Raw genomic sequence first — 15,287 nt, 5'->3', positions numbered from 1 at the left:
TGCTTTTCTACAGACAAATACCTTTTATTCCTACTATGACTACTGATTTATGTGCTACAATAAATTCTACAAGACCTAAATACTAATATAAACTAGGGATTCTTGCAGTGTTATGGTACTCTCTGAAGATAAAATTATGGATGCTTAATGATTCAGGCTCTGAATTTTAAATTTATTTTAAAAATAGAGCAGACTGCACTACATCATTACATCTTTGTTTGCAAACTGTGAGGTAATTTGAAACACAAGCCCAAATTATGGCACTGTAAAATAAAATTGCCTCATTTCTTTAGCCTAAGAAGGGGAAGACTTAAATAGAGAAGTGTGCATCATGTTTTACGGCATCTGCTCTACAGGCCTATCAAAAAATATCTCTGTACCCGCTAAAACCCTTACTATCACGATCCGCCCGCCGGTGCCAATTTGGGAATGAGCGCCCGGCAGCCGCATCTGTCCGGGGCGGGAGCGGCTGCACCGAGCGCTGCCGCACGGAGCGGTGGGTGCTGCGGCGAACGGGGGGCGGCTTCTCCCGCCGGGCCCTCCCGACCCCGCCGCAGCCTCGGGGCTCTCCGCGGAGGCGGTGCCGGTGCGGGCGGGCGGGAGCAGCGCGGGCCCGGGGCTCTCCGCGGCTCAGGCGGTGCCGGTGCGGGGCGGGCGGGCGGCTCGGGCGGAGGCGGTGCCGGTGCGGGGCGGGCGGGAGCAGCGCGGGCCCGGAGCCCTCCGGCGGCTCGGGCGGGGGCGGCCGCTGCCGCTGCCGGTGCCGGTGTCGGCGGAGAACGCGGGGCGGGGCCGGTGGCGTCACGGCGCGGCGCAGTGCGGGCCGGGCGGGCAGGTGAGGCGGCGGCCGGGCCGGGCCGGGGGCGCGGGGGGCGGACGCGAGGCCCGGGGCCGTGAGGGGCCGTGAGGGGCCTTGGGGAGCCGGCCTGGCCCGGGGCGGTGGCGCTGCCCGCGCGGCTCCAGCCCGGCCGGCACAAAGGATGGGCAGGCGGCGGCCGGGTCAGCACCAGGGTCAGGGCCGGCCTTCCCCCGCGGCGCCGATGACTGAGGGGTTTTGGGAGCCCTCGGTAGCCGACGCAGAAAAATCGGAATCAGATTTGCCAGAAAAGTAGAGTTATTTTCGGCGTAGCGGTGGCAGGAGGAGCGGTGAGGGCGGACCACATTGCCCGAGCACTCGCGTTTGTGCGGATGGCAGCCGGCATAGCAGCATCGCCTTCCACTGTGATGTGCAGGTGTTGCTATAACAGATGTGGAGTGCCAAAAATCCCAAATAACTATTGACACTGAGGGCCGGCAGCCGCGCTGAGCGAGAGGTTTCCTGCCTTGCCGCTGCTGTGATCACCAGATCACAACAAATCATCAGATTTACCCGAGGGCAGGTTTGAGATATCTTCCTGTGAGCCAGCAGTAAGTTGAGTAAGATGGGGGATTGAGGATATAGGCTCAGTTCATAGTTTTACATTGCTTTTTTGCTGGACTAGCGACATGCTGTCAATAACAGCCTTTCATTTCAAGTAATTGCAGGTCACCACGTGTATTTTTGACCCATGCATGGGGTGGGGGGGGAGGGCGTCTTTCCTTATATCACTAAAACATTTCCACTTAGGACTTGGAATGCAATCACTTTGCAATACACAGTAAATGAGATAAAGGATTTAGTATGAAATGAAACTAATAGATGAAGATAAGGAGATAACACTTCCGTGCCAATGGCAAGGTATAATAGTAGTGAAGGGGGCTGCTAGCTCATCTTCTTTGTCATGGCTCTGTGAAAGGGTTGTTAGAGCAACTGTCATGAATCTGATTGGGTTTTCATTATGCCTTCTTTCAGGTATCTCCTAATTTTTAACAAATTCTCATTGTGAGGATATTACTTTTTCCTGGAGGCTGATAAAGGTACTCTGCAAAGTAAGTACTCTGCTTGTGAGAAACGTGGGTCATTAGAAGTTCTCAGTAATTTGGAGAAACATTGTTAAGGGGAACACTGGTGCAGATGTCTCCACAAAGTCTCTGTATGCTTATCTTTCTGCTGGTCCTTATATGGGACTTTGTGCCTAATGAGCTTTCCCAGCAAGATGCTGCAACTTGCTGTTGGTGCTGTTTCACTCACTAGTGTGCTCTTGTGAGGGTTTGGTGAAGAGGGGTGGGGTGATGTGGAGCTGTTCTTGTGCAGCAGCAGCTTTTGGGCAAGGAGGTATAAGGAAAAGGTCAGACTTCACTCATGAGCTGTTTCCATTTCTGGCAAAAAGAATCAAGAAATCACATGTGGTTCGTTTATGCAGCAAATCTGTTGGCATCTCTCTGCTGTGCTATTTTGGAAACCATTTGGCTGTTTTACCCACCACACTGTGCAGGCTTTGGCTACAGGGCTACAGGAGTGACTCTGATGAGATCCAAGGAGCCTATTCAGCACTTGGGAGCCATTAAGCACTGAAAGAGGAGTAGCAGTTTTGAGGGTGGCTTGTGGGGCATGAATCTTCTTCTCATGATTCAGTTCCTAAGGATCAGACCCCCTCCCTCTGCTGAATTCAGGAATGGAAATAGGAATAAAACCAAACTTGGTCATTGAGAAAAAAGTTGCATTAAGCCTTGGCCTCTGCACAGGCAGCAGGAGTCCTAGGATCAGTAGCAAAAGGATTTCTTGCCAAAGTGATTTCATGTTGCAGCAGGGGTCTGGAATCTGCTGCCAGACCACAGCTTTGCATTATTGTAAACATAGACTGAGATTATAATTTATTTTTTTAGCTTGAGCGAGTTTAACTCAAGTGAATTCTTCATAAATGTAAACCCTTTGCTGACCCAATGGGAACTTCTGGGAACTGTGACATCTGTGACTGTTAATTGTTTTAAATATTTCAATTTTAATCCCCTGTGATGGTAGGCAAATACTTAGGTAACCTAGAGGGTATCTCTGGTGTCTCATTTGTGCAAGGATGCAGGAGATGTGCCCACAAAGCACAAATGCCTTCCATCAAGAGATGGGAAGAAGAGGTTGTAACTAACACAAAGGCCACACTTCATATGTGAAATGCTGACAAATGACTTGAACTTCAGCAAAAAAAATTAAACAAAATGTGTGGTGTTTGTAGGGGTTTTAGGAAGAGATGAGAATTTTGACTTTATGTTTTAGAAGGTTGATTTATTATTTTATGATATGTTATATTAAGAGAAAATGATATATTAAAACAATATTAAAAGAATAGAATAAAGGATTTTATTAGAAAGTTAGTAAAGAAAAAAATGGAATGATAATAAAATTTTGACTGTTTACAGTTTCGACACAGGTGGTTGTTATTGGTTATCAAGTAAAAACAATTTTACATGCTGGGTAAACAATTTGTTACATCACATTTTAAAGTAGCAAAACGTGGAAAAGCTGAAAAGATCTTAACGAAAGGATTTTCCATAAAATATGTCTGCGACAGCAAAGCTTTGGTTACCTCAACCATTTTCTTCTGAGCTGTTTGTCTTCCAGAGCCCTTCCACGATGATTCCAGCATCTGCACCAAGCCCTGTCAGTGATGCTGCACTCCTGTCAGGTGCAGCCTCCCAGGAGCTCTGGAGATCACCAGCCCCAGGCTACCCCGGGCTGCCCACACGGCACATCAGCCACCGGGCCAACAACTTCAAGAGACACCCAAAGAGGAGGAAACACATCAGGCCCTCACCTCCACCCCCACCCAACACTCCCTGTCCCATGGACCTGGTTGACTTTGGGGATCTCCAGCCTCAGAGGTCTTTCCTGGAGCTCCTGTTCAATGGGTGCATTCTCTTTGGGCTTGAATTCAGCTATGCCATGGAAACAGCCTATGTAACCCCTGTGCTGCTCCAGATGGGGCTCCCTGACCAGCTCTATGGGATGGTGTGGTTCATCAGCCCTATATTAGGTAACTTTTTGTGGTACTATTTCTTCCCTCTTATTTTTTCCACTATGGGTTTTTTAAACTTTTTGTTTGCAGTACCTCAGCTGTTCATGAGAATACTCTCTCGAGGTTAAAAACTACTAATCAAAATTTCAGACAGATAAATAGGAGGACAATTCTTGCTGTGTCCTGCCTGAAATAAGACAAATGTGCTCAAAATATCTGTTCTTTTAATAACTTCTCCACCTCTTAAAAGTTGTGTCAGGGTAGCCTTTGGTTGCTCTGTTCCTGTACTTAAATACAAGCATAAGAAGATCAGTGTGTCCATTTATGTCCCCATGAAAAAAAGCATACAGAGACAGTTTTCAAGGGTGTGTGAAAAAGAGCAGAGTGGGATTGCCTTCTCCTGTTTACCTTTCTGAAACAAATGAGGTGTTCCAATGGTGAAAGATCAGCAACCATTGAATTGCCTTAGCACAGAGGCAGGGCTAGGAGTGAATCCATTACTATGGATACCACTGGAAAATTTTATTCTGCCTGTCCTTGTACTCACAACATGTGCTTTGGAAGAGGAGATAGGCCCCTCCTAACAGGCTGGCACAGATCAATACAGGCATCTTTCCTACTTGTATATCTGCTTCCTGCTGTTTTCCAGCTAATCCTGCAGGGGATCTCACATCTAATGTGGGATAAATGAGATGGCTTGTAAGGAACAGAGTGCTTAAGAATGTGTAACTTGTACTCTGACTCTTCACCTGGTGTCAAAGCCTGTGTTGCTGATGCAGAGTGAAGGGCCCTGCAGTGAGCAGCAGCACATTCTGAGTCCCTGTCCTGGGCACTGCCAGGCAGTGTGCTGTGTGTCCCTGGGTGGCTGGGGATGTCACTGCACTGTGCTGTCCTGCCCTAACTGCCTTTTAGGGCATGTCTGTTTTAACTCCTTGGTGAAACAGGCTTCTAGAAGAATCCTGTCCATTGGTGATTCCTTTTTTCTAGGGTTTTTGCTACAGCCTTTGCTGGGAGCCTGGAGTGACAGATGCACATCAAGATTTGGGAGGAGAAGACCTTTCATTCTGGTTTTAGCAGTAGGTGTGTCTTTTAGAAATGCTGGGCATAACACTTAAAAACGTTGTGCATCTCTCTTCTGTGACTTCCCTTGTGGCACAGCTGAGCAAAATGCTCCTGAGGTGTTGGGTGTTGTGGGTCTGAAGAAGATGGTGAGTGACACAGCTGATGATCCACAGATAAAAGCTTCTCAGAGTCTGAAGGGATGTTTTGAGGGTCAGGAATGTGGATGTTTTTGGCCAAAGTAAGCTCTAGACATTTGTTAAGCTCGAATAGTGGAAAGGGATTATGTGTGTCCTATAAGCCACACTAATTTCCCAGGATGAATTGATATGAACAAGAGCAATAGTGCTGCAGGGTTGTGCAGGTAGAATAATGTTTTTGGGGTCTGGAGCTCTGCAGGCTTGCTGACAAACAGTGACTGATTTTGTTTTGGTTTTGTTCCCAGGAGCATTGCTTGGGCTCTCACTTATGCTGAATGGCAAAGACATAGGGAGTGCCTTGTCTGACACTGAGAATAACCACAAATGGGGGATCATCCTTACAGTCTGTGGTGTTGTCCTCATGGACTTCAGTGCAGATTCAGCAGACAATCCCAGCCATGCCTACATGATGGATGTGTGCAGCCCAGTGGATCAGGACAGGGGCCTCAACATCCACGCTTTGTTAGCAGGTATGTCTGCTTGCTGCTTCCTGGGAGATGGGAGTAAACAAGCCCTGCTGGGAGAAAGCAGGGTGGAAACACTGGTCTTTTCCTGAATAATGACCAAATACTGAGAGGTATCACTAATTAACTGTAAAAAAAATTACTTATTGCAAAAGGCTTTTGTAACTACCTCAGTTCTAACAAGGTACAGTCTTGGCCTGTTCATCTGAAGGTCCCTCACATATTTTGTAAGACCTATGGAACCAAATTATCCCTTGAGGGAGGAGGTTTGGCTTCCTGCAGGTGTGGAATATGTGTCTTATAGTTGCTGTGTTGGAGGCAAAAGTGCAAACTGGGTGCTGTTGATCCCTCTCTGCTGTCATCTTCAATTGCTGTGCTGCCCTGTTCTAGGAGACCATTCCACACTCTTGAATGTGTTTGTGAGTAAGAAAGGAGAGTGTTGAAAAACTTTCACCCTGTGAATGGAGAGAAAGGTGCTCTCAAACCTTCCCTGTTCATCAGTAGTAACACAGTGGCAGTTTTGCACACTGTCAGCACAGTGCTGAGTAATGAGCTTGCTACACTTCTGAAGTGATTGGATCTGTCTTAGTTAGATCTGCATTCCTCATATGAGGAAAATGGATTTTCACTTTCAGGAAAACAGTCTTAGCTGAATGATTGCAGAGCCTTGTCACAAGGCTGGTGGACACTTCTGTTTACGGACTGAAATAGCTAAAGGTAAGGTGTTTTGTTCTTGGCAAAGAACAATAATAACTTTTAATTATTTGTATCATCACTTTCACAGCTCTTTCTGTAGCATCTTGGTACATGCAAACTGTCCTTGTGGCACAGCTGTGTTTATTAGTGCATTCAAAATGAAAAGGGCTCAAATGGTAAAACAGAAATGTCAGATTCTCTTCATGATTCATGATAAAAGTGATGCTGTGCTGCTGCTGACTTGTGGGACTGGATAGGGAAGATAATCTTAGCTCTGTTTTTCCACCAGGTCTTGGAGGTGGCTTTGGTTATGTTGTTGGAGGAATACATTGGGATAAAACCAGTTTTGGAAAAGCTGTAGGAGGGCAACTCCGTGTCATCTATGTCTTCACCTCAATTGTACTGACCATTGCTACTGTGCTGACTCTAGTTAGCATTCCAGAGAGACCCTTAAAGTCCTCTAACAGGAAGAAAAAGGTGATGAAAAGTCCAAGTCTTCCTCTCCCTCCTTCTCCACCTTTCTTCTTTGAGGACAATGTAAATGAAAACTCTGCTTCTCATAACTCAGCTCACTTACATGCAAGTTTTACGAGTCCTGTTTCCCCCATGAGCCCACTCACGCCAAAATACGGGAGTTTTATCAGCAGAGACAATTCCTTGACAGGACTTAATGAGTTTGCATCATCCTTTGGGACATCAAATATTGACAGTGTGCTTATAGACTGTTTTACAGGAGGGCATAATAGTTACATGACACTTCCAGCTAGTTTGTCCAGGCAGCCTGTCAGTGTCAGCTTCCCTCGGGTGCCTGATGGCTGCTACCATGGAGCAAATGGAATTCTGGAGCAAGGGGAGAGCAGCTTAACATCAGGGTGTGACAGTGATGTGCTGAGAGTGGGCTCACTGGATGCAATAAAGCCACGGTCATCAGGGATCTTGAAAAGACCTCAGACCTTGGCCATTCCAGATGCTGTAACAGGACACTGCCCAGAGAATAACAGAAGAAGAAATGTGACCTTCAGCCAGCAGGTAAGAGCAGGAAATCAATGATATGACCATGTAAACATGAGTGTTATTAATCTCTTCATATAGTTTTAAATATGTGGTGCACAAATTGTTCATTAAAGACTCTTGTGACAGCTTCCTCATAAAAGTCATTACAGGAACAGCACACCTGTTATGACTCTATATCAGTAAAGTGGTGGGTAGAGTGTGAATTATGGCTGACAGTCTGTCAGCTGCCTTTGTTAAGATGGGAGAAATGGGAATATCCCACTCTTAACTGGGCCACTTGTCAGAGTTAGGTCAGTATTTTTAGTCCTGCTTCACTACCAAGGGAGTTACCACATGAACTTAGAAAAGGTCACATTTTTATTGAGCCTGTATCTTCCCTTTCCACAGAAAGACCTGCAAAATAGGGCCAGGGATAGGATTCTCCCATGAGCTTCTCCTTATGGCAGTCATTACATCTGGCTCCATCAGGGAGGGGAGCTTTCCCTTACTGAGGGATAAGACTCTGACCTCACCTCCCACTGTTGGTGATAACTTGGAATGTCTGAGACCTCTGCATGCTGGCCCATTTTTTTATGATCTGGGATGAGGTAAACAGTCCTCTGTTATTTTTCTTTTGTTTGGTTTCGGGATTTTTTATTTCATTTTAATTTTTGGGGGTGGTGGTTTTTTGGTTTTGTTTGTTTTGTTTGTTGTTGCTGTACTTTTGACCCAGTTTGTGAGAGCAGACTTTGCTAGGGCCAGGATTTTACATACTGGGCACACTGAGGTTGAGCATTGAGGTTAGCAAGTGATAATGTGTTTCAATTAAACTCATCCTCTTCTTCCTCAGTGTCTCTAAAACTTCAGGCTCCACATTCACCTGAAAGTGGCTACAGCTCCTATAAATGCAGTGGAATTGATGCATTCCTGCTGTGCCTGTCATCTGAATGTGGTTACCAAGTCCCCTAGTGAAGGGAAGGAGCTGCTTCAAGCACACTGAAAGCTACAGTGCAGTGCTGCCATTGTCACTTGTTCCACTCTGATTCACTTCTTAATCTCCAAGTCAGCTCCAGCAGCAGAGTTTAACTGTCAGATGATCAGATAGGTGTGCAATATTGCATCCATCTGGTGAAGGATGTTTGTGCTTCCCTTGCTGTGCTGTTGACCTGGCAGTTCTCATGGTGCAGGTTGCCAACATCCTGCTGAACGGGGTCAAGTACGAGAGCGAGCTCAACGAACCGGGCGAGGCCTCGGAGCAGCCCCTGTCTGTGAAGCTGCTGTGCTCAACCATCTGCCACATGCCCAAGGCTCTGCGAAACCTCTGCATCAACCACTTCCTAGGTACTCCCACAGCAGCCTCCTGCCTTCTCCAGGCAGTGCTATATTTGCAAGGCATCCCCAAGAAAGGCAGGAATGATGCATCTCACTTGGAGTATTGTATCCAGTTCTGGGCCCCTCACTTTAGGAGGGACGTTGAGTTGCTTGAGCGTGTCCAGAGGAGGGCAACGAGGCTGGTGAGGGGCTTGGAGCACAAGCTGTGTGAAGAATGACTGAGGGAGCTGGGGTTGTTCAGCCTGGAGAAAAGGAGACTCAGGGGTGACCTTATCACTCTCTACAACTTCCTGAAGGGTGGCTGTGGTGAGCTGGGGTCGGTCTCTTTCTCCGGGCGACAACTGATAGAACAAGAGGACACAGTCTCAAGCTGCGTCAAGGGAGATGCAAGTTAGAATTAAGAAGGAAGTATTTTACAGAAAGAGTGGTCAGATACTGGAATCATCTACCCAGTGAGGTGGGGGAGTCATCATCCCTCGAGGAGTTCAAAAAAAGACTGGATGTGGCACTTGCTGCCATGATCTAGTTGAACAGTTAGAACATGGGTTGGACTTGATGATCTTATAGGTCTCTTCCAGCCTTGAATTTCTGTGATTCTGTGATTCTGTGATCTCACTCCATGTTCTCAGAAGGCTCATTCATTACTTTATTATACTTTCTATTCTATTCTATTCTATTCTATTCTATTCTATTCTATTCTATTCTATTCTATTCTATTCATTATATTATCACACAGGTGATTGTTTCATTGCATTCTGGTGTGAGCTGTTTTCACTCTTTGGCCAGTTGGTGCCAAGCTGTGTTGGGACTCTCGAAAGTCAGGAGTTTTCATTATTATTTTTTTGGCATTCTGCAAATATCTTTTCTGTATTGTTTAGTATAGTATAGTATATTATATTATACTTTATATACTTTGTAATACTATATTACATTAAAGAATACTATGCTATAGTATAGTATATTATACTTTATATACTTTATAATACTATATTATATTAAAGAACACTATGCTATAGTGTTCTTTATATACTTTATAAAACTATAAAAGTATACTTTATAAAACTATATTATATTAAAGAATACTATGCTATAGTATAGTATATTATATTATGCTTTATAATACTGTATTACATTAAAGAATACTATACTACACTATACTAAAGAATACAGAAAAGATATTTACAGAATGCTAAAAAAGATAATAATGAAAACTCCTGACTCTTTCCAGAGTCCCAACAGAGCTTGGCACCAATTGGCCAAAGAGTCAAAACAACTCACAGCAGAATCCAATGGAACAATCACCTGTGGGTAGCCAATCTCCAAACACATTCTAAAGGAGCAAAACACAGGAGAAGCAAATGAGATAATATTGTTTTCATTTTCTCTGAGGCTTCCCAGCTTCCCAGGAGAAAAATCCTGGGTGAAGGGTTTTTTTCAGAAAATGTGAATGCCACAAGGGAGGACTTTACCTTGGGTGAACATTTTTCAATTTTATCTATTGCTGCAATGGCTGCTAATAGAGACAATTGATTTCTTCCATATAGATGCTAATGAGGTACCTTCTTAGGACAATTAGAAAGGAAAAAAACCCCAAAACATCCCAGCAAAGCAGTAAAGCCTGTGTTCCTAGAAAGGGAACAACAAGAGCCTAAATCAGCACATCTTAAGGGGAATGTTCACACCAAGCAGAAAGATGAGATTGGTTGTGTTTCCATGCTTTCACCCTGAGACTGGCATTTACTTTCCTCCCTTTGCTCATGTCCAGGGGTCCCAGAGCAGGCCAAGAGGAGATGTGGAACATGGCATTGCAGCAGTGCCTGTAACCAGAGTAGTGTTACCTTCACTCTTAACCAGTGTGGGACTGGTGTTCAGGAAGGGCTTGCAGCCATTCCAGTTTACACTAAATTGGACAGAAGGGACCAGGTAATTAATACTCATTGGCTGTGAAAGGAATTAGGGGATTGTCTGCATCAATGGCCTTGGTGCCAGTTTGTGAGCAGAGTTTTTAACTGTGTCAGAGGCACTCTGGAGGCTGCAGCCATGACATAAGGAGCACTCCTTCCAGTCCTGTGTGGGAGGATAACAGCACCCTGAAATTACTATGGGATGAGCCACTCTGTTAAACTGAATGCTGTGTCCTGTCAGAACCTGAACACAGCTCAGACTGCTGTCATCTATTTTTCTGTCTTGTTAGACCAGTATTTTGTGGCCTTTAGTCAGCCTCGAGGTTTCCACTTAGGAATTCAAATGGTAAATCTTGGTCTTTAACAAACATTGCAGCATTATGCACAGGAGCAGCGGGCTCAGATAAATGTGGATGTTATGTAACACTCCTTGCCCAACCTGTCCTGGGCTGTGATTGTAATACACCTGATAACATCCATGTCAGCTTACAGGGGGAAACAGATGTTCTGAAATCCTAATAAGTTACTTTTGTCTTCTTTCAGGGTGGCTTTCATTTGAGGGGATGTTACTCTTTTATACTGACTTCATGGGAGAGGTGGTGTTCCAAGGGGACCCAAAAGCACCTCACAACTCAGATGAGTATCAGAAGTACAACACTGGGGTCACCATGGGCTGCTGGGGAATGTGCATCTATGCATTCAGTGCTGCTTTCTATTCAGGTACTTAGTACAGCTGTCTGAACTACTGCTGTGGGAAAAGATACATTTCTTAAAAGTGGTGATTCTGCAACAAGTAGGGCAGTGTTTGTGTTGCACACAGCCTATCAATGGCACAAGTGCTGTAGCAGAGTGGTCTTTATCACCCCATCACCTCTGCTGCTTAGCCTGGCCTGCACTGACAGCAGCTGAGGTCAGCAACCCCGTGAAGACACATCTCTATTGGGATGTGCTTCCTCTCACAAGTGGCATTTTCAGAGTACCTGCAGAGATCCATGCAGTCACCACAGGCACAGTTCTGGTGCAGCATCACACCTGAGCACTCAGGTGCCATGTGCCACCCCAGCCCTTTGTCATGTGTGTCAGTGTGCCATGTGTGTCAGTGTGCCATGCCCTCTGAGCAGACAGGGCAGCAATGCTGCATCATGGAAGCTTTTGAAGGGTCCTTGGCACTCAGTTCCTCAGGGGCTGCCACTGAGATGTGGCTGCCTGAGCAGGGGTGTCACTGGGAGGGCCGCAGGTCACCCCAAAGCTGTCCCGTTTCCTTGCAGCCGTGCTGGAGAAGCTGGAGGAGCGCTTCAGCACACGGACCCTGTACTTTGTGGCCTATTTGGCCTTTGGGCTGGGCACGGGCCTGGCCACGCTCTCCAGGAACGTTTACGTGCTGCTGTCCCTGTGCGCCACCTACGGCATCCTGTTCGCCACGCTCTGCACGCTGCCCTACTCGCTGCTCTGCGACTACTACCAGAGCCGGGAGGTGAGCCCCGGGCTGGGAGGGGCCGGGAGCCCGGGACATCCCTCTGTGTGCCCTGGGACACCCCTGACTCTGTGACACCCCCTGACTCTGTGACACCCCCTGACTCTGTGCCTGTGTTCCCCAGGACACCCCTGACTGTGGCTGTGTCCCTGGGACACCCCTGACTCTGTGCCTGTGTCCCCTGACTCTGTGCCCATGTCCCCTGTGTTCCCCTGACTCTGTGCCCGTGTCTCCCTGACTTTGTGGCACCCCCTGACTCTGTGGCCTTGTCCCCTGTGTCCCCCTGACTCTGTGCCTGTGTCCCCCTTTGTGGCTGTGTCCCCCTGACTCTGTGACACCCCCTGACTCTGTGCCTGTGTCCCCTCACTCTGTGTCCCCTGACTCTGTGCCCTTGTCCCCTGTGTCCCCTCACTCTGTGTCCCCTGACTGTGCCATTGTCCCCTGTGTCCCCCTGACTCTGTGCCTGTGTCCCCCTGACTCTGTGCCTGTGTCCCTCGACTCTGTGCTGTGTCCCCCTGACTCTGTGTCCCCTGACTCTGTGCCCGTGTCCCCTGTGTCCCCTGACCCCGTGCCCGTGTCCCCGCAGTTTGTCGGCTCGCAGTCGGAGGGCACTCGCCGTGGCATGGGCGTTGACATCTCGCTGCTGAGCTGTCAGTACTTCCTGGCACAGATCCTCGTGGCCGTGGCCATGGGGCCGCTGACGGCGGCCGTGGGCAGTGCCAGCAGTGCCATGTACTTCTCCAGCCTCGTGTCCTTCCTGGGCTGCCTCTTCTCGTCCCTCTGTGTCACCTACGAGCTGCTGCCCCCCGAGGAGCTGCCGCCCCTGGAGGAGCAGCGCCCGCTCCTGCCCCGAGCACGGAACCAATAACGGGAGGAGCTGCCTCGGCCTCTGCTGCCTCCTGGCCTCGCCCTCGGCCTCCCTATCGCGACAGGCCGGGCTGTGCCCCCCGGGACGGCAGCAGGGGCTTGGCACACGCAAGGAAAGGTCTGTGCTGGCTGTGCTGGGCTTTCCCGTGCCGGAGGGAAGGTGAGGGGTGAGGCAGCGGCGCTGGCACTGCTGTGTCACCCCCGAGGGGGCAGAGGGGGCTGGGGGTGCCCTCCGTGCCGCTGGTGCCGCTGTCCCGGGCTGGCTGCATTGTCCTGCGGGGGGCAGGAGAGCTGCAAGCTCCCCCTGGCGCTGCTGGGCTGCGGGCACTGCTGCCGACATCGCCACCGTGGGAACGGTGACAGTGCCACTCTGGGGACAGAAGGTGCCACCTCCCGGCCGGGCAGAGCAGCCCTGGTCACCAAGGGCAGTGCTGATTCCCGAGGGAGCTGCAGCTCCACCCTGCAGCCTCTGCCCTGGCTCTGGAGGGTGCTTTTCAAACTCTGGGAAGGCTGAGAGCAGCTGGTCTTGCTTGGGGGGTGTCAGTCCTCTGTCAGGTGTCAATTAAGGCCAGGAGTGAATTTTAAGGCATTAATTAAAACTTATTTCTGGGTGCACAGAGCTGCCACCAGCAGAACTGCTCCAAGACACCTCTGTGGGCTGCCAGCACTGTGGCCTGGCTCCCACACCCCACTCTGGGGGTCCTGGCTGTGCTCCTTGGTGATGTTTGCCAATATTGTGCATATTCCCTTCCTCATTAGAGTTTAATTAAGACTACAGGAATTTGTGATGACTTAGCAGAAGGATTTGTCCATAATCCAATTCAGCAGTTGTCCATAACCCAGTTCTGGGGAGAAAGGTCTTTTCCCATCTCCTCCCTTGGGCAGAAGGTTACTCTCAACAACTTTACTCATAAGAAAAATCATTTGTATGGAGGCCTGCATCACATCATTCTTGTTTCTACAATTTTACCTGGGGACATTCTGAAGTCTGGGATCAGTGGCTCAGTGCTTGTCAATGACAGCTGCATCTTCCTCATCTCAGTGAAACCAGTAAAAGGGCTTTGGGTTTCATTACATGAGAGATTTCTTAATTATTCCGATTTTAGAAGGTGGTGTGTGAGAATTTTTACAAGTTCTAGTTAAGGCCAGGAGTTAATTTTGAGTAATTTTGTAAAGCCCCTGTCAGTCTGGCTCTGTATTTGTGTAGGCAGCCAAGTTCTGCCAGGGCTAGTGGGCATTTTGTGTTGCCACGTGCTGAGCATGGCATCCCTGCAGGGATTAGATCCAGGGGAAGGATTTTCTCTGGAGTCTCTCCTTTTAAATGGGTTGGACTTCACTGTTCACCTGATTCTGATCAATGATGCCAAGGTGAAATAATATCTGTAATCTGGAGTTGTTGTGAGTTACTGTAATCCAGTGCTGAAAGAATTATACATAACTGGTAAGAACCCCTCATTTTTGTCATCTGCTCCCTGTTTTTATATTTTAGAAGCAAGCATTGACATAAACAGAGGAATACTGCTGAAATGATGAAGTCAAGCACTCAGATAAAGGCCTGTCAGCTGTCAGAGTGCATTCACCTTCCATTTCTTTGTTTGGGCTTACACAGTGTCACATCTGCAGGAATTTCTGTGCTGTTCCCTTCATTAGGGGACAGCTGTCCCCAAGAATGTTCAGGACAAATAACATGGAAACAATGGCATTGGCCACTTCTGACAATCTAAACACTTGACTTTGGAGAATTATTTTTTTCTTGTTAGTCTGCTTTGTAATCTTAATTTCTCTTCCTTCTCAAACATTTAAACTCAAAAATTATTTTATTTTTTGTTTGGTTCCACTAGCTAATGTGGTATTAGTTCTTAAATTTTTTTTTCTCCTCCTAAGTTTTGTAGCCAGCATTATTGCACTAAATGGATTGTGAGCACTTTACTTTTCCAGGTTGCTGGAGTTGCAGATCATTTGGTTGTAAGTGAGAATCTTCAAAAAATTCGTAATGTATTTAATTAAAATGTTTGTCTCCATTTCCCTCTGTAAATAATATCAACTACATTTATGTAGTTATAAAACTCTTGTTATGCCTGTATGCCCAATGGACTCTATATTAAATTTTCTTATTTTATGGGATATGGACTTTATTTTGCATATGTATTTATGTAGTGGTGCATACCCAGGATTTTTAAGTCAACATCAGTGTGTGTTAATTTGGGGCTTTGAGCAATACTAGTGGTGTCTGGAATAAAAAACCAGAGCCTGTCACCATCATGCAGAATTAAAAGTTGCACCAAATCCTTAAAAAAGTAACTTTAATAAGAGGCATTGCTTACTTGCTGATTCTTTTCTTTGTCAGACATTTTGTATTTTACAGAAATGACTGTGTATGGTCACTGGTGAGCTGTGAGCTGCAACGTGATGTTCCCCCTCTGGAATCCAAA

The 15,287-nt window shown here is 47.2% G+C and overlaps 1 protein-coding gene across 4 annotated transcripts; it reads left to right on the top strand.

Annotated features, from left to right (window-relative positions):
• The first annotated feature begins 451 nt into the window (after window positions 1-451).
• Window positions 452-15,280, top strand: SLC45A1 (solute carrier family 45 member 1). Of its 4 annotated transcripts, none has more exons than XM_058039286.1 (10): window positions 452-496; window positions 1,829-1,905; window positions 3,473-3,884; window positions 4,854-4,946; window positions 5,371-5,595; window positions 6,575-7,314; window positions 8,466-8,619; window positions 11,058-11,234; window positions 11,783-11,988; window positions 12,575-15,280. In XM_058039286.1, the coding sequence occupies exons 3-10, from the start codon at window positions 3,485-3,487 to the stop codon at window positions 12,854-12,856; spliced, it is 2,277 nt and encodes a 758-aa protein (XP_057895269.1). In that variant the 5' UTR covers window positions 452-496; window positions 1,829-1,905; window positions 3,473-3,484; the 3' UTR covers window positions 12,857-15,280. The 4 variants fall into 4 exon arrangements, with proteins under 4 accessions (XP_057895269.1, XP_057895267.1, XP_057895271.1 ...); XM_058039284.1 differs by lacking the exon at window positions 452-496 and adding an exon at window positions 508-586; XM_058039285.1 differs by lacking the exon at window positions 452-496 and adding an exon at window positions 754-832.
• Window positions 15,281-15,287: the final 7 nt, after the last annotated feature.

This window comes from Melospiza georgiana, chromosome 22, assembly GCF_028018845.1.
Source record: "Melospiza georgiana isolate bMelGeo1 chromosome 22, bMelGeo1.pri, whole genome shotgun sequence".
In the NCBI taxonomy this organism is placed as follows: Eukaryota; Metazoa; Chordata; class Aves; order Passeriformes; family Passerellidae; genus Melospiza; species Melospiza georgiana.
The sequence above is the reverse complement of the archived record's forward strand: the minus strand, read 5'-3'. Positions and strand labels throughout refer to the sequence as shown.

Coding starts and splice junctions, on each gene's coding strand:
- SLC45A1 (XM_058039286.1), top strand. CDS start 3,485: ATGATTCCAGCATCTGCACCAAGCCCTGTCAGTGATGCTGCACTCCTG. Junction 11,235..11,782: donor CAGTGCTGCTTTCTATTCAG/GTACTTAGTACA, acceptor GTTTCCTTGCAG/CCGTGCTGGAGAAGCTGGAG. Junction 11,989..12,574: donor ACTACTACCAGAGCCGGGAG/GTGAGCCCCGGG, acceptor GTGTCCCCGCAG/TTTGTCGGCTCGCAGTCGGA.